Raw genomic sequence first — 26,227 nt, 5'->3', positions numbered from 1 at the left:
CTTAACCATGTGCATGTATCCACTTTGGTACTGTCTAATCCATAGCTTGACTTTATAAACATGCTCGGTCCACAAATTGAATGTGGCAATTATTAAGTGGTACCACCTAGACTTATCAATATTTACCAAAATCTACTCTAATAAAATTTATACAAAATAAATAGAAAATACAATTTCTGTCATTTTACGTGACAGTCATTTTCCAACTTCTTTGTATGTCTTTGTTTGGAATTTATCGTTACCATTCATTCGTCTGCATCAAATTAAGCCCAAAACAAAAATGAATTATAGAAATTATAAAAAAAAAATTAGCAATTTGATGTGATTGGATAACGAACAGCTCACAGACAGTTGCTTTTGATGCGCACGACACGTCCATTTGGCGCCACAATAAATGGGTTTTGGTGACGTCGATATGATCGCATGAGGAATGTGTTTCCACATTTTTATATGCTTTTCCTTCTAATGCGCGCACGGTGCGCATTGCACGCGCTGTGCCGACGTGGCGCTTCCCAAGCGTTACGCGCCAATGTTCGCCTCTGAGTTCGCGCCTGTAGATTCACGGAAGAGAGAGAGAGAGAGAGAGAGAGAGAGATTGTTATTGGACTTTTCCGCGTGGTGCTGGTGTTTGGCAACTAGCGTAGGCTAGTCCTGTCGACTACGAATCCGTGATAGCTCTAGCTCTACCATATGACGGCACCAAATATTGATCCAAGTCAATTTCAATGTTAATGTATTTCACTAAGCACTTTGAATTTGCTTGATACAACGAGCTAATGAGAGTTGTTTTGCAATTGCAAGGGTCGTCAATCTCGTTAATTCATTGTGGGATACACTTACATCAACAGCTGACAATCACTCACGAGCGCGTAAACGACTATCTATAGCATTAACTTCAAATCAAATATGTTAATTTGATTTCATTTTTAGTAATCAATATTATATTAGTGTCTCTTCAAGTATTCAAATGTCATGTACTCTAAAAGCACTTGAAACACATTCTTAAATTCAAGAGTAACCTTATAAAAGCTGTCTTTGGTAAATATCAAAGTAAAAAATTAAAAAAAATCAATTATGCCTTTCTCGTACCAAACCATTTTAACAATTGATTACGAAATTAAAAATCGTTTCATAACCATTTCATTTTTAATTTTCACATTTACGTACCCACATTTTGTATCATAGTTTTAATTTCATTCTTCATACACTAACTTATATGAAATGCCCTATACTCTCTTGAGAGGACAGTTTATTGTATACGTATATGTACGTGGAGCGAAGACACTTTCAATATATGCAAAGTTTTGGAGTGGTGCTTTCTTTCCCTCTCGATCCACCTGACCCAAATTATTGTATACAAAGAGATAACATATTCTTTATCAAACCATAAAAAGGCAAAAGGTAAGAAAGCTAAAAAAAAGTCCATCTGTTGCAATAAACTTACAACTCACCGCCATGAGATGATGGGTTTAGCCGCTTAGGTAGGGTCTTTGGGGCTCCAAAGCCACCCTTTCCTTTTCATGCAATGATGCAGAGAGCGCTTGTTCATGTGCTTCAAAAGCCAAGCCAACCACATGATCATTCATGAGATGAGTGAGAGATCAAAATAATAAGATGAATATATATATATATGCTTTTAGCACCCAAGAGAGAGATCCATACAAATAACAGATGGGGGACCAAAGGTTTTCGGCAACTTTTCAACACAACCCTGCCTTTTTGAGATTTCGACACCTATTTTGGTATTAAAGCTGCACCTTCATTATTTGGGGCGGCTGTCTTAGAGAGAAACTCTAATGCAATTGGGACATCAATTTTTTGCTATTCCGGGTCAATAACGCAATGATATGTATAATAACTTTTTCATGTGTTATTGTGTTATTGGTTAGGATGATAAAACAGTGTTATCCCCGTTACAAGTAGGTTTTTTCGCTCTTTCAGGTCTAAGAATCTCAGCTGCCTGAGGAGAGCTTTGTCGTAAGCAACTTCTTGTTAGGGGCTGTGGAGGACAATAGGGCTTGGATCTTGGTGTGATGTTGTGATGGTAATTGGGCTTCTGGTTTAGCCTTGGTTCAAAATATCATCCCTACATGGACTAAGTTGGTAACCGGTTTCGGGCCCGTGGGCTGAATAATGATTAGCTTATGATGAACTGATGTCACTCATAAAACGTTGTGATTTATACATGGGAGTTGACTCTCTAAAAACGCAAAATTTTGCTTTTATAGAAAACAATTTGTATGCCTTGTTTTTTGAGTCATTATAGATTCATTCACATTCATTACCTCATTAGAACGTAACACTTGAAATTTCATCGTTTTCCTTTATGGTAATCACAATTTAATCGTCATTAGATCACTTCTATTAACTAGATGACCTGAAGTACATAAGTAATTGTTTTTAACCACTTGAGTTACAAGCCTGCTGTATCGTTATATAAATTTTAACTACTAATTAAGCCCATAAGCATTAAATTGAGTAGACATTAGACAAAACTCGATATTGATCTTCACTCACCTCACTTTAAAATTATTTATGTACTTGGAACACCATTAACGATTAGACAAAGTAACTCAGATTAGTAGAGTATTAGATGACGTTAGTATGTATATGGTAAATTTATTATTTATTTAAAAAGGGAAAAGGATAATATTGGCATTTTAGAAAAAGAATTGTGTATCTTTGTAAATTTGAAAATTCAAAACTAGGTCTCCAAAACATTTTTGCATGGATTCTTGTGCATTGAAGACTGGTCGGAGCTCAATTTCCCGTTTCTCAAATCAGCTAAAGGTGCTCTGAAAATTGAATATCAAATTTGAACATTCAAAATTTTCAACATGGATTCTCGTGCACTATCGAACGGTTGAAGGTCATTTTCCCTACTTTCCATATTAGTTAAAGTTCATTTTTCCCGATTAGTTGCAGAGGTTCAACTTTACGGCAATCATTAAACTTTTACGGTGATTATATTAAAACCCAGTCCACCGTATCTATAACCTTGAAAATAACTTTTTATATATTTAAATATAGTAGAAAGGGCGAGAATCAACTCATGGGCGGAACTAGCAACAAACTCCAGCCCAGGTAGCCTTTAAAAAATATTTACAAATATTGATTTTAACTTTATAAAAGATTAGGAGGCCATTCAAATGTAGCTTAGTAACCCATTGTCCACTCAACTTATAGGTTTATAATCATTTTATATTTAATTTGTTTGCTCACTTAAGAGCATTGGAGATGTCAAATAACATGTATCAAAAATCGATTTGATGGCTGATAACTTTAGTCAATAGAACTATAAACTAGCGTGGTTTATATGATTTATTTTTTGTTATTTGCTAGGGAGGGGGAGTATTATATCAGGTTGTCTTAAGATTGTCTCCTACATGAATTGAACTTGGGTGTATTTGGGAGAGAGGGGGAGAGTTTGACCCACTTTTCTAGTATGGTGTTACCTCATGTGCATGGTTTATATGATTTAATGTATACCTTTTATTTCTAGAAAAACTATAGAAATTGTAAGTTAAAAAAATAAATTTGAGCATTAGATTTTAAACTAATAACTTTAGCTAGCACATTCACCCAATCAACTGTAACAAATCAAAGCATTTTCGTTTTAACTTTTTACAAAACAGAATTGTATTACTGAAATCATGTAAAACTTAGGACAATGTGGTGAGAGAAGGAAGCTCCTCAATTTGAATGAAAAATAAGTGAAAATGAAGGGCTTTTCCCTCCTTGCATTTCAGAAAGGCGCGACACTTGGGGCCAAAAGTTCCACCTTCCCGCCTATACGTGTTCATCGCTACTCGGTTCAAATTCTCACAATAAATACCACCAAATAGAGACAGAGGGAGAGCGTCAGCCCTCTCATTACACCCCACATTGCACATTCTAGGGTTTCACTGGCGATTAGGGGAGAAATGGGTTCCGCAGCGGCAGCAGAAGCGGCAGAAGCAGCAGCGCTCTTGGAGGCCAAAGGTGCCAATGGGACTAAACCACCATCTTCGTCATCTTCAGGTACTTCAGTTCCCCCAAATGGTTTATTTTGGTTGACTTGGTCTTTTATGTCTTGACTGCCCCTTTGCTTTAGTGTGAATTTATATGATTATAGTTTATAATTATAGGTTGTTTTATATTTAGACTGTGCATTATGAATTTGTGATTATGGGTTCTTAGGCTTTGACTTCCATTTTACTGTATTATGAATTTGGGATTATGGATTTACGCTTATAGCTTTTCAAGTTTTGACTGTCATTTTATTGTATTATGAAATTATGAATATGGAATATATTTATGGGTTTTTAAGTTTTGATTGTCATTTCATTCAATCATGAATTTGTAATTAGGATGAGTTTCAACTTTTAGTACATCAAGATTCATTATTATGGTCTCAGCCAAAGACAAAGAGAAATGAATTTGTTATCAGGACCCTTAAAAAGCCTTGATTAACTAGTTGATTTCTCATGATTTTTTTTGCATAATTTTCTATTTATGCTTTGTATTTCTTCCAGTTTTGAAAACAATTTGGTGGAGTTATACTTCGATCCTCTTCCCTCGTTGTTTTGTACAAAAATATGATATGCATGCATAGGCCTTTCTTGGCCTGGGTCTTGGTTTTATTTTTCAGTTAGCTTTACCTTGTCAATCTTTTGCCTAATTTCCCTGATTCTTTTGTAATAGGAATGGCGAAGAAGAAGAAGGGTAAACAAGATTCCCAAAAGGCAGCACCTAAAGCTAAGAAGCGAAATTTGCCTCAGAGCAGTGAAGAAGAGCCTTCCCGATCTCGGAAAATGCCGAAGCGGGCTGCTGCTTGCAAAGACTTTAAAGATAGGTCTGCTCATATTTCTGAGAAGTCTAGCCTTATTGAAAGCAAGGAGGACCAGATAGTGGAGGAAGAAATTCTTGCCGTACGCCTGACTTGTGGCCAGGACCAAGATGCTGAGCGCCCAAACAGAAGACTGACTGATTTTGTTTTGCATGATGCAACTGGTTCCGCACAACCCCTTGAGATGTTGGAAGTTTCTGACTTGTTTATATCTGGTGCTATATTGCCTCTCAATGGAAGTTCTGACAAGGACAAGGAAAGAGGTGTTAGATGTGAAGGTTTCGGGCGAATAGAATCTTGGGACATCTCTGGTTATGAAGATGGCTCCCCTGTAATTTGGCTTTCAACTGAAGTTGCTGATTATGATTGCCGTAAACCGGCCAGTAGCTACAAGAAATACTTTGATCAATTCTTTGAGAAAGCGCGTGCTTGCATAGAGGTTTACAGGAAGCTGTCTAAATCCAACTCCGACCCCACTCTTGATGAATTACTTGCTGGTATTGCTCGATCAATGAGTGGAAGCAAATTCTTTTCTGGGAGTGCATCTGTCAAAGACTTTGTCCTATCTCACGGTGAGTTTATTTATGCTCAACTGATAGGTCTGGAGGAAACATCAAAGAAGAACGATCGGCCATTTGCAGAGTTGCCTGCCCTTGCTGCCCTCCGAGATGAGAGTATAAAGCGTGGAAATTTTGTCCAATCAAAACCAGGAATTTCAAGTGGTACTTTAAAGATTGGTGGAGAGAATGGAGTGGATTCAGCTGGTTCATCCGTAGTTGAAGCTGAGGAAAATGAGGATGCAAAGTTGGCAAAACTCTTGCAAGAGGAAGAATACTGGAAGTCAATGAAACAAAGAAAGCGCCAGGGTCCTGCCTCTGTGTCAAGCAAATACTACATCAAAATTAATGAAGATGAAATTGCCAATGATTATCCTCTACCCGCTTATTACAAGAATTCCATTGAAGAAACTGATGAGTTCATAGTTTTTGACAATGAGTTTGATATCTGTAATGCTGATGACCTTCCTCGAAGCATGCTTCATAATTGGTGTCTATACAACTCAGACTCAAGATTGATTTCACTCGAGCTTCTTCCAATGAAACCCTGTGCAGACATTGATGTTACCATTTTCGGGTCAGGGGTTATGAGTGAAGATGATGGAAGTGGCTTTTGTCTTGATTCTGATGGTACTTCAAGTGGTCCAGGAGCCCAGGATGCTGATGGAATGCCAATTTACTTGAGTGCGATAAAGGAATGGATGATTGAATTGGGAGCATCAATGGTTTCAATATCAATCCGAACAGATATGGCCTGGTACAGACTTGGCAAGCCATCTAAGCAGTATGCTCTGTGGTATGAACCAATTCTGAGAACAGCAAAGATTGGGAGAAGTATAATCACTATGCTGAAAGATCAAAGTCGAGTAGCACGGCTTTCTTTTGCAGATGTCATTAAGAGATTGTCAGGGTTCCAAAAGGACCATTGTGCTTACATTTCTTCTGATCCAGCATTTGTTGAGAGGTATGTGGTTGTCCATGGACAGATAATACTGCAACTGTTTTCAGAATTTCCTGATGCGCAGATTAAAAAATGTCCATTTGTGATTGGTCTTACAAAGAAAATGGAGGAGAGGCACCATACTAAATGGTTAGTAAAGAAGAAGGTTGTGGAAAAGAGTGAATCAAATTTGAACCCAAGGGCATCAATGGCACCTGTGGTTTCCAAGAGGAAGACAATGCAGGCTACAACAACAAGGCTGATCAACAGAATCTGGGGGGAGTACTATTCAAACTACTCTCCAGAAGATTCAAAGGAGGGAGATATTGGCGAAAAGAAAGAGGAGGAGGAAGTTGAAGAAGAGGATGTAGAAGAGGATGATGTAGAAGAGAATCCAACTGTAATGGAACAAGCCCAGAAGCCTTCTTCAATTTCAAGACAAACCAAATCATGCCTCAACAACAGGGAGATTTTGTGGGATGGGGAGCCAGTGGGCCAAACATATTCTGGTGAAGCTCTTTATAAGCGTGCCATTCTTTGGGGAGAAGAAATTTCTGTTGGCGGTGCTGTTTTGGTGGAACTTGATGAATCCAATGAACTTCCTGCCATTTATTTTGTGGAGTACATGTATGAAACATTGAATGGAAGCAAAATGTTTCATGGAAGAGTGATGCAGCGAGGATCTGAGACTGTTCTTGGCAACACTGCCAATGAGAGGGAGGTATTTTTGACAAATGAGTGCACAAATTTGGCATTAAAGGAAGTTAAACAGGCAGCTCTTGTGGACATTAAACTAATGCCGTGGGGGCATCAGTATAGGAAGGATAATGCTGATGCTAACAGAACTGATAGAGCAAGGGCAGAAGAGAGGAAGAGGAAGGGTTTGCCGACTGAATATTACTGTAAAAGCTTGTATTGCCCAGAGAGAGGTGCTTTCTTTAGTCTTTCACGTGATACTATGGGTCTGGGTTCTGGTGCCTGCCACTCTTGCAAAATGAACGAAGCCGAGGAGGCCAAGGAAGTCTTTAAAGTAAATTCCTCAAAAACTGGTTTTGTATACAGGGGAGTTGAGTACTCAGTTCACGATTATGTCTATGTAAGTCCCCATTATTTTGGCGTGGAAAGGATGGAAACTGAAATTTTCAAAGCTGGAAGGAATTTGGGGCTGAAAGCTTATGTCGTGTGCCAAGTGCTGGAGATAGTTGTTATGAAGGAATCTAAACGAATTGAAATAGAATCTACCCAGGTTAAAGTAAGAAGATTTTTCAGACCAGAGGACATATCTGTTGAGAAGGCATACAGTTCGGATATTAGAGAGGTCTACTACAGTGAGGAAACACACATCATGCCTGTTGATAATATAGAAAGAAAATGTGAAGTCAGAAAGAAGAGTGATCTTCCAGTATGTAATGCTCCTGTCACTTTCCAGCATATTTTCTTCTGTGAACATCTGTATGATCCTTCTAAAGGGTCTATTAAGCAGTTGCCAGCTCACATCAAACTGAGGTACTCAACAGGAGGTGGTGATGCTGATTCTAGAAAGAGAAAGGGCAAGTGCAAAGAAGGAGAAAATGTTTCAGAAGTTGAGAACCAGAGAGCTGATTCTGAGCAGAAACGCCTAGCCACATTGGATATATTTGCTGGTTGCGGTGGCTTGTCTGATGGGTTGCATCAGTCTGGTGCTTCAATAACCAAGTGGGCAATTGAGTATGAAGAGCCTGCTGGGGATGCTTTCAAACTCAACCATCCTGAGTCGTTGGTTTTTATCAATAACTGCAATGTTATCTTAAGGGCCATAATGGAAAAATGCGGGGACACAGATGATTGTATTGCAACTTCCGAAGCTGCTGAATTGGCTGCATCACTTGATGAGAAGGTTAAGAATGATTTGCCGTTGCCGGGGAAGGTAGATTTCATCAATGGAGGACCTCCATGCCAGGGTTTCTCTGGAATGAATAGGTTCAACCAAAGCACTTGGAGTAAAGTTCAGTGTGAAATGATTTTGGCATTCTTATCCTTTGCCGACTACTTCCGGCCAAAATATTTCCTCTTAGAGAATGTGAGGAACTTAGTGTCTTTCAATAAAGGACAGACATTCCGTCTGACTCTGGCTTCACTTCTTGAGATGGGTTATCAGGTGAGGTTTGGTATTCTGGAAGCTGGAGCTTATGGAGTTTCCCAGTCACGAAAGCGAGCATTTATATGGGCAGCTGCCCCAGGAGAGATTCTCCCTGAATGGCCAGAGCCAATGCATGTCTTTGGCGTACCAGAGTTGAAGATCACATTATCAGGCAATTCACAATATGCTGCTGTTCGTAGTACTGCAAGTGGAGCTCCATTCCGTGCAATAACTGTAAGAGACACAATCGGTGATCTCCCGGCCGTAGGGAATGGAGCATCCAAGGTGAACTTAGAGTACGAAAGCGATCCCGTCTCATGGTTCCAGAAGAAAATCCGAGGGGAGATGGCTGTTTTGACTGATCACATTTCGAAAGAAATGAATGAGCTGAATCTGATTCGATGCCAGAGAATTCCAAAGCGGCCAGGTGCTGATTGGCAATGCCTTCCAGATGAAAAGGTGAAGCTCTCTACTGGACAGATAGTTGACTTGATACCATGGTGCCTGCCCAACACAGCCAAGCGCCACAATCAGTGGAAGGGCCTGTTTGGAAGGTTGGATTGGGAAGGTAACTTCCCAACTTCCATTACAGATCCTCAGCCAATGGGGAAGGTGGGAATGTGCTTTCACCCTGACCAGGATAGGATTCTAACTGTTCGGGAATGCGCCCGGTCGCAAGGTTTTGCGGATAGCTACCAGTTTTCGGGCACAATTCTTCACAAGCATAGGCAGATTGGAAATGCTGTTCCTCCTACTTTGGCCTATGCATTGGGGACTAAACTCAAGGAAGCAATTGACAGCAAGAGGTTGTCTTCACAAGAGTAAGAGTAGTTGTTGTTTGGTTCTATGTAATACTGATAGTTCCATTTGGTTGCCTTCGAAGGCAAAAACACGGCTCAGTTTGTTGTCTTTGATTTTCTTCATGTATTATGATTGTAAACTTGTCTTGATTGAGGAACTTCAATTCAATACACACAAGCATTTTTCTTCAGGAGACAAGTGTCACAAGAGTTTGATTCATATTTATATATATTTGAAATTATTTTATTTTTTTTAGTAAGCTTCTTTTGATTTGGCCACGTAGCTAAGTAACATCGATTGGCAGACCAGGTATGTGGGTCCCAGTTTGACATCATATCCAGCCACATGTCCACGTGTGCTCTCTGATTAAGCTCTGTCCCAGGAGGAAGGTCAATTATGTCATTTTGCGAAACAATCTGTAGTTTTGGCCTTTGCCCTTGCAAAGAGAGTGGGTGAGTGAGTAAGTGAAAGCTAAGTCAAGGGTCAAGGGCGTCAAACATATTTTCCTTCTTAGGAAATTAGCAATTAATGGTTACCTAATCGGCCTCCACGTGTCACCGTCCTTTGATCCGAACCAACATTTTATTTTGTCCTTTAGAAACCGCAAATCTTGTCCCATTCCTCTTCCAACATAAAAATTGAAAAACTGCGATCAACGGCTCATTTCAAAGTTTTCACTTCACTCTCTTCTCTTCTTCTCTCTCTGGTCTCTGTCGTCGGTTATTTCAAAGCAGAGAACTTTGGCTTTCTCAGGTCATCTTTGTCTCCATCTCAGGAGTTGAGTTTTTTTGGTGGTCTCTCGGATTCTGAAAACAGCAGAGCATAGACCAGATCTTCTTCTTCATCACCATCATCCATGTTTGTCAGAAAGCTTGTGGAGAAGGCTTCCAAAAAGGCAAGTGATGTTCTTTTCCTCTTTAACTTTCAATGAATTTTCAACCCAGCAATCAATCTCTCTGTTTCTTTAAGAACATGGTTCAATATATATCAATTCAATGACATCAGTCCATACTTTTGAATTTGATCCACTGTTCTTCTCCTCCTCCTCCTCCTCCCTCTTGTTCTTCTTGTTCTTCTTGTTCTTGTGAAAAAAACAGAGAAGGGGTACTCAAAAGCTAGAATTAATAACTGTCAAAAGCTAGAATTAATAACTGTCATTAAATCTGTCATTAAGATAATAATTGTTAAGGGATCTGCAAATAAAGTTGTTTGCTATCATATATGTTGTATCCTTTAGCCGTTTGATGCACGTTACTTCCAAATTTTTTAATCATTTTAGTACTAAAGATATATATATTATTATGTATGTCAGGTTAATAATTATGAACAAATAAATAACTGCCATATACATATTTTGTTGATTATTTTGATGACAACAGTATTAAAAATGGGATGAAAAATAAATAAAATATGATTTGGTTGCGTTACGAACATGAAATTAGGGGATTGGGTTTTTGTTTGCATTTGCTTGATATGGACAATGCTTAATCACATAAGGAATGTGACATGATGGTATAGGTGTCTGTTTGGTAGATGAGAATGATACTAAATTTTAAGTTGTATTTGTTTAGTATAGTGATGCGTTACTTCATTCATTTAATACGAGAAAAACTTCCATATTTTGGTGTTATTGGGTTACTCTTTTTATTTCGAGAGAGGCAAGAAGAGAGGGACAATGCCAACAGGGTATGCATTGATTTGTAGATCAGAGGCATTAGATTCGAGTCCCATAACACCTTAGTAATATGTGTGTGTGAGAAACCACATTCCTCTCGTAGTTTAGACTATCGTAAAAGAAAAAAAAGAAGAAAGGGACAATGACACCGAAATATAGCAATATTTTTCTTTAACATGAGTCAATATTAAGAAAGAAACGCGTTTAATGGATGGATGGGGCCTTGAGGTGGCCGGTTGGATAAGAAAAAAGCCAATGTTTTCATAAAAGAATTTATAAGAAAATTTTGATTAGTGTTATAGCTTTGAACTTTAGTATCGTCTCTTGGGTCTTGTCTTGTCTCATCGAATTTGGTATTAATTTATCTAATTGGGTTTACTTGTCTTGCTATAATTCCTCCTTTCTTTTGACTCATTCTCCATCTTGCAAGGGGATGTGACCTCACAAAGCTTAGCTTTAAATTGGTTTTAACTAAATGTATGTCTCAAGTTTTATTAGACCTCCTTTTGAACTTTATTAAAGGGATTAACACCCCCACCTCCATATAAATAGCTGCCACGTATAACCATCGAAGAAAGAAAACCCTTCTTAACCTTAAAAAACCCGTTAACATATTATCTGTTTAATAATAGTTCCGAAAAAGCATATGTTAGGTGCTTTTCTAGAAAACTTTTCCATAACAGAGTTTTTAATTCGATGCCAAACATGCCCTAAATTTGTGTTCTAATGTATTTGGTGCATGCCATTAAAAATGTGAAAGATCGCTTACGCACTCCCATCTTCCATGAATGAATACTATTAGAGCAACCAAAAGCATCAATCTTATTCCTTTGGGGTTCTTTAACCCCCTTTTCTCATCAAAAAAAAAAAAAGCATCAATCTTATTGTATAATTTGGATCTTATATTGGATCCATTTTCCGTAAAAAGGAATGAAGGAAAAATATAATGTATTTATAGTCAACTCATGGCAAACAAAAGAAAAGTTAATATTTTGTAAAGACAATAAAGAGTGAAAGCTATCCATGTGATGGGCGGTGGATCAAATGTTTGTTTATCTACAATCAGATTTTGTGGGCCCATTGTAAAATCTCAACATGAACTTACGTGTCATGTGATGGGCTCGTACGTGTCATAGGCTCCCTTACAAACCCACCATGGTCAAAGAATGGGCTAAAGTCAATGGCCTAAATCTCTGGTCAAACTTCACTTTATTACTCACATAATGTAGTTGTAAACTCTTTTTTATTTATTATTTATTTTTAAATAATTATTATTGGGTTTTAATTTTTAAAGGCAATTTAGAATTTACATAATTTTTGTCAATTTAATTTGTAGCCTGGTGGAAATTCTGATGGTCTCAAAGGCAGTGATATAGACCCACGTCTATTATTTCATTATGGGATCCCATCAGGGTGTAACATGTTGGCTTATGATCCCATTCAAAAAATACTTGCAGTTTCGTCCAAGTGAGTTCTCATAATTTATTTCTTGCACCAAAATAGCCTCATTGGTTTTCATGTTATGTCCAATTTTTAGTGTTTATTTTTATCTTTGTCACTCTCAGGGATGGCAGAATTAAATTATTTGGCAAAGATAACACTCAAGCTCTGCTTGAGTCTGTCAATGCAGTACCAAGCAAGTTTTTACAGGTTCTGTATAAAATATCATGTATACTTTCTTCAATTTCCAGCTGTATTTTTTGTGTGTGGTAATTTTCATGTAATATTATTTGGTGATTTTTGTGTTCAGTTTGTGGAGAACCAAGGCATACTTGTAAATGTGAATTCCAAGAACCATATTGAGGCAAGTTTGATCCACTATGCTTATAATCTCTGAGATTTTCCCAATGTTTGATGGGTGCATGGCTTAGTTTTTAACGAAAGGAATGTTGTTGTCCTTAGATTTGGGATGTAGAAAAGAACCTGTTGGCTGATGTGCATGCTTTTGAAGAAGATATTACTTCTTTCACTGTCATGCAACATAGTCTCTACATGTGAGTTTGTTTCAGCTTCCATTGTTGGGGGATTAAGTAGATGAATCGAAATGCGGTTTGTTTGTTTCAAGTAAGTTTATATATTGGACAAACGTATGATGGCAGGTATGTTGGAGATTCTGCTGGTAATGTTAGAGTTTTGAAGCTTGAGCAAGAACATATAGTACAAATGATGTACACTATACCTTATTCAGCTTCTCATGGTGATGCATTCCTCTTCACCTTTTATACTAGATTATGCTCTCACCATTTCCTTTGAAATTTTTGGGGTTTATAAGCATTTTCTTTACTTTCCAACTTGATTTTATCATCTGATCAGGGAATCCAACTGAAGTACCTGGTGATACTTCTGTGGTACATGTACTGCCTCAACCAACAGCTGAAAGTAAGAGGTAGTCTCACCAAAATTTACTGCCTCTCTCTCTCTCTCTCTCTCTGCCTTCCTCAATGCAACCTCAGTTTACCAATTCTTAAGTCATATGTTTCAATGCAGAGTTCTTACAATTTTTAGAGATGGTATCATATCCTTATGGGATATTCGAGAAAGCAAAACCGTATTCACAGCAGCTGGAAATGCATTGCAATCATTTCATCATGAAGGGAAAAAAGTGACTTCTGCATGCTGGGCATGCCCCTTTGGGAGTAAAGTTGCTGTTGGGTACAGCAATGGAGATATTTTCATCTGGAGTGTTCCAACAAGAACTGAATTACCATCAGAGCCTAGTACACAAAGTACTCCGATCTTTAAACTGAATGTTGGTTATAAGTTGGACAAAATTCCTATAGCATCATTGAGATGGGCTTATGCAGATGGGAAGGCAAGTAGACTATATGTTATGGGGGGGTCTGACACCATCTCTTCAAACTTGTTACAGGTACATATCATTATTAACATGTGCTATTGAAGCATTTCTCATTTTGTTTTTTGGTTCTTAATCACATCCCAACCGAGTGCAACTGTGAAAATTTGGTTTTGATGAGGCAGGTAATCTTGTTGAATGAACATACAGAAGGTCGCACTATTAAATTAGGGCTTCAGTTGCCCGAGCCTTGTATCGACATGGAGATTGTTTCAAGCTTTAGTGAGCAAAGCAAACATAAACAAGATTGCTTTCTTTTGCTTGGTAATTCAGGAAATCTTTATGCCTATGATGATTGTTCGATCGAAAAGTATCTTCTACAAAGCCAATCGAAGTCTTCACCATCATTGCCAAAGGAGGTCATGGTGAAGATACCGTTTGTTGATTCAAGCATTACAGTGGCAAAATTTATCACAGATAATACCCAAATGTTAAGTTTTGCTGATGAGGTAATGACTGTTGAATATTACATACCAAAACTACATCTTTTCATTTAAGATTTTATTATTAGTTTTTACAGTCAGTGATGTGGTACTCTTGACTACATAGGACTACCTTCTCCTGGCGAAAAGCATTCCATCTCTCTTTTCTTTTGAGACAAAACCAAAAGATGGAACTCAGTCAAATGCAGCCCGCTTTACTGGATTTTCGAAAGTTAAAAATTTGTACATAACTGGACACAGTGATGGAGCCCTGAACTTTTGGGATTTGTCATGTCCACTTTTAGTACCAATACTATCATTAAAGCAACAGGTAAACATTTCATACGATATCATTAAAGCATTTTGAGCTTATTTGCAGATTAGTGGAGAATAATAGATAATTCTTTACTTTTGCGCTTATTTACTCTCCTCCACACACCCCCGCAAACAAAATGCAGAGTGAGGATGATCTTTCTTTAAGTGGTATACCAGTCACAGCATTGTTTTTCGATGCGAACTCTCTGCTTATTGTTTCTGGAGATCAGAGTGGAATGGTAAGTTCAATTGGGTGAATTATGATCAATTTAATTGCTTTCAGGAAAATATGTGGTGTATTTAATATATATATATATATATATATATATGTGATTTACAGGTTCGAATCTTTAGATTGAAACCTGAACCATATGCCAATGTGAGCAGTTTCTTGTCTCTTCAAGGTATGATTAAGCACATGATTCAACTATCAGGCCATTGCCGTATAACTAGCAATATGCTTCACGTTTTTACCACAATGAAGTACATTACGAAGGGCCTTATGAGTTTCACATACTTATGGCAGGAAGTACGAAAAAAGGAAACGATCACATCATTCAAAGTGTTAAACTCTTGAAGGTTAATGGTTCTGTACTTTCTGTGAACATGAACCACAGCACAGGACATCTTGCTGTTGGGTCTAGTCAAGGATATGTAAGCTTACTATCTAATAACTACTTTTTGATCTTCTCTCTTTGCCCTTATTCATTCTCGATTTCTTCTCCTCTTTCCATTCTATTCTTACACTTGAGCTTGTTTTCCTCACAGGTTTCAGTTCTTGATATAGAAGGGCCAACTGTATTATACCAAAAACATATTGCAAGTGAAATCTCCACCGGCATCGTCTCTCTGCATTTCCAAACCTGCAGTTTTCATGGTTTTGACAAGAATGTCTTAGCAGTTGCAACAGAGGATTCATCTGTTTTGGCTCTTGATAGTGATAATGGAAACACATTGAGTACTAGTTTGGTTCATCCCAAAAAACCCACTCGAGCACTTTTCATGCAGATCTTGGGTAAGTTCTGGTCTCTTCAGGTTCCCACATTTTTTTTGGGTTGAAATGTTCCCATATACTGCTCTATTTTAAGGATCAAATTATGTGATTTGTGTGTTCATTTTCTTTAAAAATGTTACACAGATGGGCAGGATGTTAAAAGATTAAACTTATTAAACGGTCTTGACTTGAGCAAAGGGAGCCCTGTTGAGGACGGCGTGCCAAAGCAGTCTTTACTCCTGCTATGTTCTGAAAAAGCTGCATACGTATATTCTTTCACTCATGTCATGCAGGTAAATAGTGTTTCATCTTGTGTACGAACTATGAATTCAAAAGATTTTTTATCTGATTCTATAGTTTTGTTGTTCTTTCTTTTATCTCAGGGAGTTAAGAAGGTAATCCACAAGAAGAAATTCCAAGCATCTTGTTGCTGGGCTTCGACATTCTACACCTCCTCTGATGTTGGCCTCATACTCCTTTTCACAAGTGGAAAAGTTGAGATAAGGTAGTGACTTCTCATTGTCTATTTTTCAATCATCTTGTAGCTCCAAATTGTCATCATTTGGGGTAACGGGAAAAATTAGGAATGCTTGAATGTGATCTCAAACCAGAATTTTCAGATGTTCTAAGTGGTCGTGTGTGTCACATATTTAAATTTCTGAGTGTTAAGTGATATTATGCAGCATGTAAGCCTAAAAAGCTGTTTATGTAATGCTAGGTCCTTGCCTGAGTTATCCTTAATAAAGGAGACGTCAATAAGGGGCTTCACATACTCCACTCCAAAACCAAACTCATTTTCTGATAGTTCAATATGCTCTTCGTGTGAAGGAGAACTTGTTATGGTAAGTGTAATTCAAGCTTTTCACATCAGTCACATAAGGTATGATCTTGAGAAACTCCTCATCATTTGCTCTACTTCATCCTTGCACAGGCGAATGGTGATCAGGAAATATTTTTCTTCTCTCTTTCACTCCACAAGAAAAGCTTCAGGTATACATATCCTTGAAAGTTTCTCTGTATGTTTATTTTTTTCATAATTTCTATTATAATGGAAATTCTTCTAGGTCATAATATCTTGTGTTTTTCTTTCCTCATACAAGGCTTTTAGACAGTTTCAACTTGACTTACCAGAAAGATTTGATAGTTCCACAAGAAGATCTCATTCCTGGACGCGCCACACCAAAGGAAAAGAAAAAGGTAGATGGGGAAATGATACTTTACCAACTCTGCCTACAACCTATTTCTTGTGGAATGAAAGGTTTCAAAAATGTTTATTTTTTGCTAGGGTATATTCAGCTCTGTCATTAAAGATATTGTGGGAAGCAAAGCGAAGAATGTCCCTGAGATTGAAACTGAAGATACTAAAGAAAGTTTCGAAGAACTTTCGACGATCTTTTCAACTGCTAACTTTACATTAGATGCTGAGAATACAGATGAGCAGGCCAGGGATGAAGATGAGCTAGACCTAGGTATGCATATAAATTGACTGATATCATATAACATCCTAAGTGATCATTAAACATTTCGAGAAAGTTATTTATATATCATTTCAATCTGCATGGAGTTTTGAGATGAGCCATTCTGTATGAATTTTTTTGCTTAAAGATGACATTGACATCGACATGGACATGGACATTCCTGGAGAAAAACCAAAAGAGCAGAATATGTTGGCAGCTCTTAACAAGGAAAAATTGGCAAGCAAATTTATGGCCTTTAAAGGTCCGTACAACACTTACATGGCATGAATTTATCAATCAGGTCTGCCATGGCAGTGTCTTACCTGATAAAACTTTCCAATCTACAGGTAAAGTTCTGAAACAAATGAAGTCCAAGACTGAGAAAAACTCCACCAAAGAAGAGCAACAGGATGAGAAGGTTGGTCAAGTTGACCAAATTAAGAGGAGATATGGATTCTCGTCAAGTGTAAGCACACATCCTTCTTTAACTTTCAGAAGATGAACAACTTATTTACTTAGATATTAAACCTTTTTAAAATGCTGTCAACAACATCATTTCATGAGCCTCTGGCTGCAGGAAGCAAATATTGCTAAAATGGCAGAAAGCAAGCTGCAGGAGAACACGAAAAAGTTGCAGGTATACCTTTTTAGCATCCCAGATAAATAAGTTGTAGGAATTTAGCAGTGATGAAGGGTTTAGGGTTCATAGATAATTTTTTTTCAAGTGCCAGAATGAAATTGCTTTATGTTAAATTAATCAAACCATATTTTTGTTGAAATGAGCAGGGAATCAACCTGAGGACTACAGAGATGCAAGACACAGCTAAATCATTCTCATCCTTGGCAAAAGAAGTGCTGCGAACTGAACAGGATAGGCGAGGCTCATGACCCCATTGAGCTTATTGTCTTCAGCAATCAAATTAAAATTATATCTTCGTATTAATTTTATTTGTTTTTGGCTTTAACATCCATCTTGTTTGTTTTTGACACTGTTTTCTTTAATTCTTTTGCATATATTGAATGTATAAAAAGAACAAACTTTTGCATATATAATCAGGAAAGCGAAGATACATGATTGGAATTGTTTGTCCTCTCCTTTGTCTCTTGAGAATTAATCTAACATCTCTCTCTCTCTCTCTCTCTCTCTCTCTCTCTCTCTCTCTCTCTCCCCAGGTTACAAGCAAACTAAAATAAGATAATGCTGAAATTGAGAAAGAAGAAATACACTATTTTGTTTTTATATTTTGTTAAAGCCTATTCCAAGCCTATTGAGTACATCAAAGCTCCTTCAAGTCCTAACTTTTGAGAATGGAGCAGCTGTTAAAAAATTGTTCACAACAAGGACCACATTGATTGTCCAACATCTATTGTTTACTCAATGAGTCTACCAGTTGGAAGTATATCTCTTCTTTAACAGCATCCCGGTTACTCGGGCTCAGTGTGAAAATCGTTGCACCCGGATGATTCTTTAACCGTGCAACTGCAGAAGATCAGATACCCTAGTCATATACAGATTCGGCTCAAAAAGCAGGATGGCAGAATGCCAACACCAACTCCACATTTATTCAGTCACAACTCCAACTCCATAGAACAAGCAAAAATAACAAAAACACACCAACCAAAAAACTCTACCCAAAATTTACTTTTAAGAAATATTTGAATTGTGATTAGAAATCTGTGAAGAAAGAAATCAAACTTAGAGAAAATGTGTGACAGCTGACAAAGCAAGTAATAAAAACATCACAGTGAGAAAGAATGAGGAAAATGTACCTCCTGGAATATCACGTCCAAATTTGGGAATTGGGACTGAGGCCAAAAGTGGGATATTGGATTCCAGAACCTTCAAAACAGCAGGGAAGAAAGATGAACTGTACAACTCCATCTTCCCAACTTCATCAATGATGAATAGATCAGTATCTTCTTTCACCTGATAAGAAATTGGGAAAAGGATGCAAATGACTCAAATCTCATAGTCTAAACCTGAAAGAATATAACAAAATCCCCAACCGAAAAGGCCAAAAATTAGATTAGATTGTGTAGAGGGTTGGTATGAGTTGAACAGTAAGCATTGGAAAAACCACCCCACCTGTAGTTCAGGCAGTGCCAGTGACTCAAATGAAGCAACATTTACTTTGTACTTCCCCACATTGGGCCACCTGAAAGACTCTGGGCTGACATAGAAAAAAACACATACTTTAGGCTTTACTTGTTATATAGCTGGTGGAATAGGATGCAAGTGATTATGGAGTTTGAGAAACTGCCTAAGCAATGCAACAAAGAACAGAAGAGTCATTGAGATTGGATGAAAAGAGGAAAAGGAGGCAACAAGACCTGGAAATGGTGGAGGCCAGAGGAGCTGTGCGGCCATCTAATGTGATCACTTGGAACCCAACTCTCTCACTTCCTTGTCTAACTTCACCTACAAATTTTACAAGTACAAATTCGAAAACAATTACATCAATCTATTATATAAGAAAACATAACCCAACCAAATAAATTTTATTTGAAAACTTACTTGTGTAGAAACCCTGAATTTTTAAGTTGGGATGTGAGGCTTTTAGGGTCTCAAACACTCTCATAATTAGAGTGCTTTTTCCCACACCCTGTGCATCAGCATAAAGAAGAAAGCAGATTGAGAGAAAAAAATTGAACAAAAGGCAATACGAATTCTGAAATGAAGAATGGCTGGAAATTAATATTGAAAATGTAGAGAGATAGAATTCGAAACTTACGGGAGGTCCCGTCACCAGCAAGCATTTTCCGGGAACTGCCATCTCTCTCTCTCTCTCTCTCTCTACCACTCTCGCTTTTACCCAACACGACAAACTGTAAACGACACACCTAGTCGAAAATATACAGAGCTAAGCTAATTCATTATAAGAACGACAGGTCGTAATGAAAGATAGACTGCGCGGTTGATTTCTTCACTGCTTGGGCTCGGTAAGTAGGAGATTTGGAAAGTCACTTGGTTGCCCGTTATTATCTATATTTATATATATAAAGTAAAAGGCAGAAAATGGTAAAACATTCAAAATATCAGAAAATACCTTTAATTAATACAAAAAGTAAGAATTGAAATTATTAATTAAATAAGGATAATATGATAAACTTTTTCATATTTAAAAAAATTAAAATTAAAAATAAAATCAGATAATAAATCCTATTTTTATAAAACACAACTACCCATTATCTTTTTTAATTCTAAAATAAATTAAAAATATTAAAAAAAAAGTCTCTCACATGCTGGCATGTGAAGAGGCTAGTATTTGTAAATTGTAAATAATAAAGTTGCTTTGCACTAAAGAAAAAGAAAACATAACATTATAACACTGGAAAAAAAATCCGGATTAAAACATTCAATTTTTAAGTGCTTTGATTTGATATAAAGGCACAAGATCTGTTAATTATTTCAGGATAAATAATTAAATTCTTCAGTATTTCAAAAGCATCTTGATCCTTGAAGCCTTAATTATTATTATATTTTCATGTCGGGTACGGATGGAATCGTGATTTTTACCCTGTCTTTTTTTATGATTTAAATAAATTTTTATGATTTAAATAAAAGTCAAAACGCAATGAAGCCATTTGCCGTATTACACTCTACATGGATGAAAAACCCATGTCGTCTTCTATTTAGCTAAACAAAAGCTTCATGTTTTTACTTGCAATATATCTAGCATGTATCAACTCGGAAACTGCATTATATTTTGCTCACCATTTTGAAATTGGACGAAATCACAAAACATCACGTAGAGATCCTCAATATAAGTCAAAATTGACGGCTCAAATACAATTAGGAAGGCTATATTCAGCTAAAAAGCTAGAAACCCTCAATGAAATCTACTGCAAAGTCTCTCCTAGAAATCGCAAGCCATAACATCTGAAATGCACCATAAATTGCAGATTCAACCCCGCCACATTGTAGCAGTTTATATCCAAAACATGTCAGCAATTTCAAACCCCTAATTGCAGTAAAAATACCCAAGTACCGAAGACACAGAACAACCCCCTAACCATGAAGAGTTGACAATCCTGGTAAATGCTAAAACTACACTGACAGAATCTATCAACCAATTGTTGCAACATGCACAAGGCAAGTCAAACACTAGCCCCATTGTAAAGTCAAACCTTTATTATGACCACATCACATAAAACAAGATGCAACAATGAGTCATGGGTAAGAGAAGACCAAGCAATATTTGAACCAACCAAGGGAACCATTCAAATGCAGAAAGCAAACTCAATGGAAGGCACCATATGATAAAAAGCAAACTGCAAATAATTGAACATAAGAAGGATCATTAAGTACAGAACGATATGGGAATCAGTCAGGTAGAAGAATCCCTGAAACTTAATCCCTTTTAGGGTCTTTTTGTTTTTCCTAATCTAAATCCTAAAACAAGGTAGAGAGCTATTTATCCATGAGAGACAAAGAGCAGCGAAAATCAGAAATGTAGGTCAATCAACATCTTCTAAGCAATCCTACACAATATTGCTTCTTCTCCTCCACACTTCCTGTTACCCCTTCAATCTACTCATCATCATCTTCCTCCTATAACACAACACAATCATGTCATTAACTCACATAATCACAATTAAGAAACAAAGAATATTTAATTAACTTAATTAGCAGAGTCACAACTGACCTCTCCGCTCTCGTCCTCGTCTTCATCATCATCATTCACTTCAGACTTGGACTTGTCAGACTCTTCCTCATCAGCTCCATTTGTGCCCTCAGCCTGTTTCACCCAAATTAAGCCACAATTATTCTCACAAAATCCTCAACATAATTGAACTATAGAATCGAAACCACAAGGACTGTAAAACAAGCACTCACTAATCTCTTGTTGTAGGCCTGAATGTTCTTGTTGTATTCAACCTTCCTCTTCTCTGCCTTGGCTACATAGGGAGCCTTTTCCTGTAAAATCAATTTGTACACAAACCATAACGATCAATAAAATTCAACAGAATAAACAGAAGACTATGCAATTAACAAATCAATGACCATAAACTTGTAACCAAATACTCACAGCTTCTGACAACGACTTCCATTTATCACCTCCAGCTTTACCGACCTGTTTGATTTCAATACAATACAAAATCAAAATTAATTCATGTAAAATTATATTCTTATCAATTTAAGACAAAATCATGGTGAAGCGAAAAGTATATGAGTAGATCTGAGAAGTTGAGATGAACTTACAGCGGCAACCGATTTGTTGTTTGGATGCTCTTTCTTGTACTTCTCTCTGAAGTCCTCCCTATATATAACACAAATAAAAGTGAAAAAAAAAATCAGGAAATTAAGATTAGGAACAAATAAAACGAAGAAAAAGTCAGATCTCAAACTCAAGCCAAGAGAGAGAAAAAGAGTTGACCGTACATGAAAACGAAGAAAGCACTAGCAGGCCTCTTAGGCTTGTTTGGATCCTTTCCAGCTTTCTTCGCTGGCTTCTTGCTTGCTCCAGCACTCTTACTCTTCAACCTGAAAATTTCAATCACAAGCAAAATTTCAAAATCCATAAGCACAACATAAATCAAAGTAGCCAAACAGTCGCAGATCTCCGATCTAACCGATACAATCGTAGCGTATATACAACGAGATAAGCAGAAACTCACTTCGTATCGGTTCGTTTGGGAGCAGCTGCTCTGGCTTTACCCATGGCGAACGAACCTGCAGAGAAAAAGCTGAAACTCGGTGAGAATCGTTCCGGAACGATGAAAAACGAAGCGACTCGGACCGAGTCAGTGCCGCAAGGGGACCGAGTTTACCTTTTGTGGAAGGCTAGGGTTTTCGAAGATAAGACGAAGACGCAGAGAGAAAGAGAGAATGCGCTTTGTTTGGTGCGGTGCGTGTGTGAAATTTGCGAGAGGAGTGAGAGGGATAAGAAGAGGGGCCTCGTGGAGCCTAAAAAAATAAGAAGGGGCAAAATTGAATTTCGACTAACGAAAAAAAATTGAAGTTTGGGTTTAGGCGGGATTTCAAAAATGTTTTGCCGCGTCAGCTATCCGTGCGCCCTCTCTCCATTTGCTGTTGGCCTTTCCCTTTGTGTTTCCTTGTGTGTTTCTTCGCAAGCTTGGAGGACACGTGGACGTTCGGGCGCATGTGGCAGAGGTGGCACGTGCGGGGTTATTTATGAAATGACGAATTTGGGGTTTGATATTTTGGCCCTTGAGGACTTATGGTCTGGTGGTTGAGACTGATCGAATCGCTAGAATAAAACGTGTAGTACGCAACAGCTGTATTGGTGCGGGATATTATTGTGTTGGGGGTAAATAGGTAAAACTCCATGCCTGATATTTCAACTCTTGAGATATTTCTGATTGGATTTGACCAAAAAGAAGAGTTGAGATATTTCAAAATGGGCTGTTGAGAAATGGACCCTGGTCAAACAAGGGCCATCCAATCGCAGGAGCTGTGGACTTGGGCTTTGAAACCGATCGAGTTGCAGAGAAGCAACTGAAGTAAAACCCAGAGCAAGAGATAATAAAAATCTGAAATGTCTTTAGAAGCCGTTGGTAGTACAGACCAATCAAAGTAGTTGGTAAATATCAAGCAAGGAGACATGGTTGAGGATGTACAAACCCTACAGCATCACTCAAAGCAAGTTCTCTGGTAAATTCCTGTATCTCTAAATTTGGTGCCTTGATTGAATTCATTATCTATCTGTCCATCGATAAAAGATAAACATCTATTTCGATCGACACAGGAGAAACCAAACTTGTGACCTGCTTTGGTCAATCACAAAACTTGTGAGCTCTTTCAATGTAAAACAAACACACATAACATAATTCACCGGTGAACGCGGGGTCACCAATGTCTCCCAACTCGTAGCAGCTTCCTTATCCCCTACTACCACAACCCGGATAAAATACAGACGAAGTGAGGGAAGAAACCAGAAGAACGATTGTGCCAAACATTTGTTTTTACTACTGCATCATCCAGTTCAACGGGACAATACAACAGGGCTATCTTTCCAATCAAAATGGGTATCATTTGTAATGTTGCACAGTTGACAATCAAGTTATGCAAAATACTGACAGGATGGTCCAACAGAGAAACCAAAATGAATCCTACTGGTTCCAAGATGAAAAAGTCAAAAGAGACCATTGATTCAAGTCAACCCATCATCTTCATCGCATAAAACAAGATAGAGCAATGAAGAGAATGATACAAAATCCAAAGCTCAAAAGCAGACAAAATTCCCACTCCCAAGTCATTGGAAGGCAAGAAATGTTTGTCAACTCTATCAACCACAATCAATACTAGACAAGCATGGGGCTCAGCCACCACCAAACCAAAATATGCAAAAAGCAATTCAGAGAGAAGGCGCGCATTATATCGCAAAATAGAAAGCATTTGGACATAAAAAGGATCGTTAATTAAGTACAGATGATATGGGAAATCAGGTTTACAAGGCCCCCTGAAACTTAATCCCTTGGTTTTTTTCCTTTCTCTTTTTCCTTCCCTATCCTAAAAATGTAGCTATTTTATCATGAGACACAGAGCTAAAATTCAGAAAATGCAGGTCATTCAATATCTTCTAAGCAACCCTACACCAATTGCTTCTCCTTCCAGCATTCCTGCTCTACTCGTCGTCATCTTCATCCTAAGATAAAACCCAAACAGAAAAAATTAATCCCACCAATCAAAAAATTAATCAAATATCAAAATGAACAGAGAAAGCTTGATTATCAGAATAATGAGAGGGAGGGCAAACCTCTGCACTCTCATCCTCTTCTTCTTCTTCGTTATTCACCTCGGACTTGGACTTATCAGATTCTTCCTCCTCTGCTCCATTGCCTCCCTCAGCCTGTTTCAAATGAAGCAACAAATCTCAACACATTGCTCAAATTATAAAAACTCAATTGCCAGAAATTGAAGAGGAGAGCACTCACAATACTCTTGTTGTAAGCCTGCATGGTCTTGTTATATTCAGTCTTCCTCTTCTCTGCCTTGGCTACATAGGGAGCTTTCTCCTGAATAATTTTTTAAATTAAGGAGCCAATCAACAAACAGTCGCAGAATATTCAAATAATTAACAAAACAATCAGGAAAAACAAAATGATTGGCCAAAACACTCACAGCATCTGACAATGATTTCCATTTGTCACCACCAGCCTTACCGACCTGTTCCAATAAAGTGACAGAAAAATGGATATAAATAAAAATTATATTGTCAATTTAATAGAACAATCGGTCTGGATGAAATCAAACCCGTAGATCTAAAAGAATGAAATTCACTTACAGCAGCAACAGATTTGTTGTTAGGGTGTTCCTTCTTGTACTTCTCTCTGAAATCCTCCCTACAGATAATTCAAAACAAGACGAAAATTCAGAGAAATAAAATCACAAAAAAGGAAAATAAACTAGACGACCGATCTAAAAACGAAAATTAGAGAGAAAAGCGTTAACCGTACATGAAAACGAAGAAGGCGCTCGCAGGTCTCTTTGGCTTGTTTGGATCCTTTCCAGCCTTCTTCGATGTCCTCTTACTCGCTCCAGCACTTTTGGTCTTTAACCTTGCAAATTCAACAAACAACAAAATTGAGCACATAAGCACAAAAATAAGAGCAAAATTGACGTGCGAAATTGAGATCTCCGATCGAATCGCTGAAATCGCAGAATATTCACAAGAAAACGAAAATCGAAACTCACTTGGTCTCGGTTCTTTTAGGAGCAGCAGCTCTGGATTTCCCCATTTTCAGGCGAACCTGCAGAGAAAACAGCAAAAAGCGATGAGAATCGTTCGAGAACGGCGAGGGCCAAGGTGACTCGGTCCGAGTCGGTGCCGAAAGTTTACCTTTGGGCAGGGAGGCTAGGGCTTGAGAAGAAGATAAGGCGAAGACGCAGAGGGAAAGCGAGGAGAATAGAGTATTGAGATATATGATGCCTTTGGCTTTAGGGGGCTTTGCTTTGTTTGGTGCGGTGCGTGTGTAAATTTTGGCAAAGGTGCGTGTGAAGAGATAAGAAGGGGTAGGGGCTAGTGGCGCAAAAATAAAAATAAAAAGGCGGAAATTAAATTTCATTTCACGGAAAAATTGAAGCCCAGGTTTAGGCGGGATTTTGAAAAATGATTTGCCACCTCAGCGATCCTCGTGCTGTCAATCTATTGGTTGGGATTCGTTTTGCTGCGTTTCCTTGTGTTTCTTTGTATTAATCGGGAGACACGTGGACGCTATGGCGCATGCCTTATGGTTGGCGAGTGGGGAATTATTGAAGGAAATGACAAATATAGGCCTTGATTTATATTTATATGGCGTT

General features: G+C 37.8%; 5 protein-coding genes across 5 annotated transcripts; 2 read left to right on the top strand and 3 right to left on the bottom strand.

The window, feature by feature from the left end:
- Nucleotides 1-3,680: 3,680 nt before the first annotated feature.
- On the top strand, nt 3,681-9,435 carry LOC110748906 (DNA (cytosine-5)-methyltransferase 1-like). The gene is made up of 2 exons (XM_021948881.2): nt 3,681-4,020; nt 4,684-9,435. Exons 1-2 carry the CDS (start codon nt 3,924-3,926, stop codon nt 9,267-9,269), a joined length of 4,683 nt encoding a protein of 1,560 aa, XP_021804573.1. The 5' UTR covers nt 3,681-3,923; the 3' UTR covers nt 9,270-9,435.
- Nucleotides 9,436-9,860: 425 nt separating this feature from the next.
- On the top strand, nt 9,861-18,053 carry DAW1 (Transducin/WD40 repeat-like superfamily protein). The gene is made up of 24 exons (XM_021948884.2): nt 9,861-10,140; nt 12,257-12,387; nt 12,486-12,570; nt 12,671-12,724; nt 12,823-12,914; nt 13,020-13,117; nt 13,234-13,306; nt 13,408-13,789; nt 13,900-14,223; nt 14,324-14,527; nt 14,655-14,750; nt 14,852-14,915; nt 15,038-15,165; nt 15,280-15,526; nt 15,650-15,798; nt 15,889-16,010; nt 16,224-16,347; nt 16,437-16,495; nt 16,606-16,702; nt 16,791-16,974; nt 17,111-17,224; nt 17,310-17,428; nt 17,540-17,599; nt 17,749-18,053. Exons 1-24 carry the CDS (start codon nt 10,102-10,104, stop codon nt 17,848-17,850), a joined length of 3,147 nt encoding a protein of 1,048 aa, XP_021804576.1. The 5' UTR covers nt 9,861-10,101; the 3' UTR covers nt 17,851-18,053.
- Nucleotides 18,054-18,148: 95 nt separating this feature from the next.
- LOC110748910 (uncharacterized) lies at nt 18,149-19,818 on the bottom strand. The gene is made up of 6 exons (XM_021948885.2): nt 19,695-19,818; nt 19,478-19,565; nt 19,294-19,381; nt 19,049-19,133; nt 18,733-18,889; nt 18,149-18,442 (listed from the first exon to the last, which is right to left on the bottom strand). Exons 1-6 carry the CDS (start codon nt 19,734-19,736, stop codon nt 18,327-18,329), a joined length of 576 nt encoding a protein of 191 aa, XP_021804577.1. The 5' UTR covers nt 19,737-19,818; the 3' UTR covers nt 18,149-18,326.
- Nucleotides 19,819-21,220: 1,402 nt separating this feature from the next.
- On the bottom strand, nt 21,221-22,892 carry LOC148293366 (high mobility group B protein 2-like). The gene is made up of 8 exons (XM_021948886.2): nt 22,735-22,892; nt 22,582-22,636; nt 22,346-22,447; nt 22,166-22,223; nt 21,993-22,037; nt 21,800-21,880; nt 21,609-21,701; nt 21,221-21,514 (listed from the first exon to the last, which is right to left on the bottom strand). The coding sequence occupies exons 2-8, from the start codon at nt 22,623-22,625 to the stop codon at nt 21,494-21,496; spliced, it is 444 nt and encodes a 147-aa protein (XP_021804578.1). The 5' UTR covers nt 22,626-22,636; nt 22,735-22,892; the 3' UTR covers nt 21,221-21,493.
- A 1,388-nt stretch (nt 22,893-24,280) lies between these two features.
- Nucleotides 24,281-25,925, bottom strand: LOC110748911 (HMG1/2-like protein). The gene is made up of 8 exons (XM_021948888.2): nt 25,767-25,925; nt 25,622-25,677; nt 25,384-25,485; nt 25,212-25,269; nt 25,049-25,093; nt 24,862-24,942; nt 24,684-24,776; nt 24,281-24,572 (listed from the first exon to the last, which is right to left on the bottom strand). The coding sequence occupies exons 2-8, from the start codon at nt 25,663-25,665 to the stop codon at nt 24,552-24,554; spliced, it is 444 nt and encodes a 147-aa protein (XP_021804580.1). The 5' UTR covers nt 25,666-25,677; nt 25,767-25,925; the 3' UTR covers nt 24,281-24,551.
- Between the last annotated feature and the right edge of the window lie 302 nt (nt 25,926-26,227).

This window comes from Prunus avium, chromosome 7 (assembly GCF_965620075.1).
Source record: "Prunus avium chromosome 7, drPruAviu1.hap1.1, whole genome shotgun sequence".
Classification (NCBI taxonomy): domain Eukaryota; kingdom Viridiplantae; phylum Streptophyta; class Magnoliopsida; order Rosales; family Rosaceae; genus Prunus; species Prunus avium.
The sequence above is the reverse complement of the archived record's forward strand: the minus strand, read 5'-3'. Positions and strand labels throughout refer to the sequence as shown.

What these genes read in the sequence shown, in the direction of transcription:
- LOC110748906 (XM_021948881.2), top strand. Translation starts at nt 3,924, where the DNA reads ATGGGTTCCGCAGCGGCAGCAGAAGCGGCAGAAGCAGCAGCGCTCTTG. An exon ending in ACCATCTTCGTCATCTTCAG is followed by an intron (nt 4,021 to 4,683) that starts GTACTTCAGTTC and finishes CTTTTGTAATAG; the next exon opens with GAATGGCGAAGAAGAAGAAG.
- DAW1 (XM_021948884.2), top strand. Translation starts at nt 10,102, where the DNA reads ATGTTTGTCAGAAAGCTTGTGGAGAAGGCTTCCAAAAAG. An exon ending in ATACTTGCAGTTTCGTCCAA is followed by an intron (nt 12,388 to 12,485) that starts GTGAGTTCTCAT and finishes TGTCACTCTCAG; the next exon opens with GGATGGCAGAATTAAATTAT. An exon ending in TGAAGATGAGCTAGACCTAG is followed by an intron (nt 16,975 to 17,110) that starts GTATGCATATAA and finishes TTTTGCTTAAAG; the next exon opens with ATGACATTGACATCGACATG.
- LOC110748910 (XM_021948885.2), bottom strand. Translation starts at nt 19,736, where the DNA reads ATGGCAGTTCCCGGAAAATGCTTGCTGGTGACGGGACCTCCC. An exon ending in TGCTGGTGACGGGACCTCCC is followed by an intron (nt 19,566 to 19,694) that starts GTAAGTTTCGAA and finishes GCTGATGCACAG; the next exon opens with GGTGTGGGAAAAAGCACTCT. An exon ending in TGGACGTGATATTCCAGGAG is followed by an intron (nt 18,443 to 18,732) that starts GTACATTTTCCT and finishes GATCTTCTGCAG; the next exon opens with TTGCACGGTTAAAGAATCAT.
- LOC148293366 (XM_021948886.2), bottom strand. Translation starts at nt 22,625, where the DNA reads ATGGGTAAAGCCAGAGCAGCTGCTCCCAAACGAACCGATACGAA. An exon ending in AGTGCTTTCTTCGTTTTCAT is followed by an intron (nt 22,224 to 22,345) that starts GTACGGTCAACT and finishes TGTTATATATAG; the next exon opens with GGAGGACTTCAGAGAGAAGT. An exon ending in ACAACAAATCGGTTGCCGCT is followed by an intron (nt 22,038 to 22,165) that starts GTAAGTTCATCT and finishes GAAATCAAACAG; the next exon opens with GTCGGTAAAGCTGGAGGTGA.
- LOC110748911 (XM_021948888.2), bottom strand. Translation starts at nt 25,665, where the DNA reads ATGGGGAAATCCAGAGCTGCTGCTCCTAAAAGAACCGAGACCAA. An exon ending in AGCGCCTTCTTCGTTTTCAT is followed by an intron (nt 25,270 to 25,383) that starts GTACGGTTAACG and finishes AATTATCTGTAG; the next exon opens with GGAGGATTTCAGAGAGAAGT. An exon ending in AAGAGGATGAGAGTGCAGAG is followed by an intron (nt 24,573 to 24,683) that starts GTTTGCCCTCCC and finishes GTTTTATCTTAG; the next exon opens with GATGAAGATGACGACGAGTA.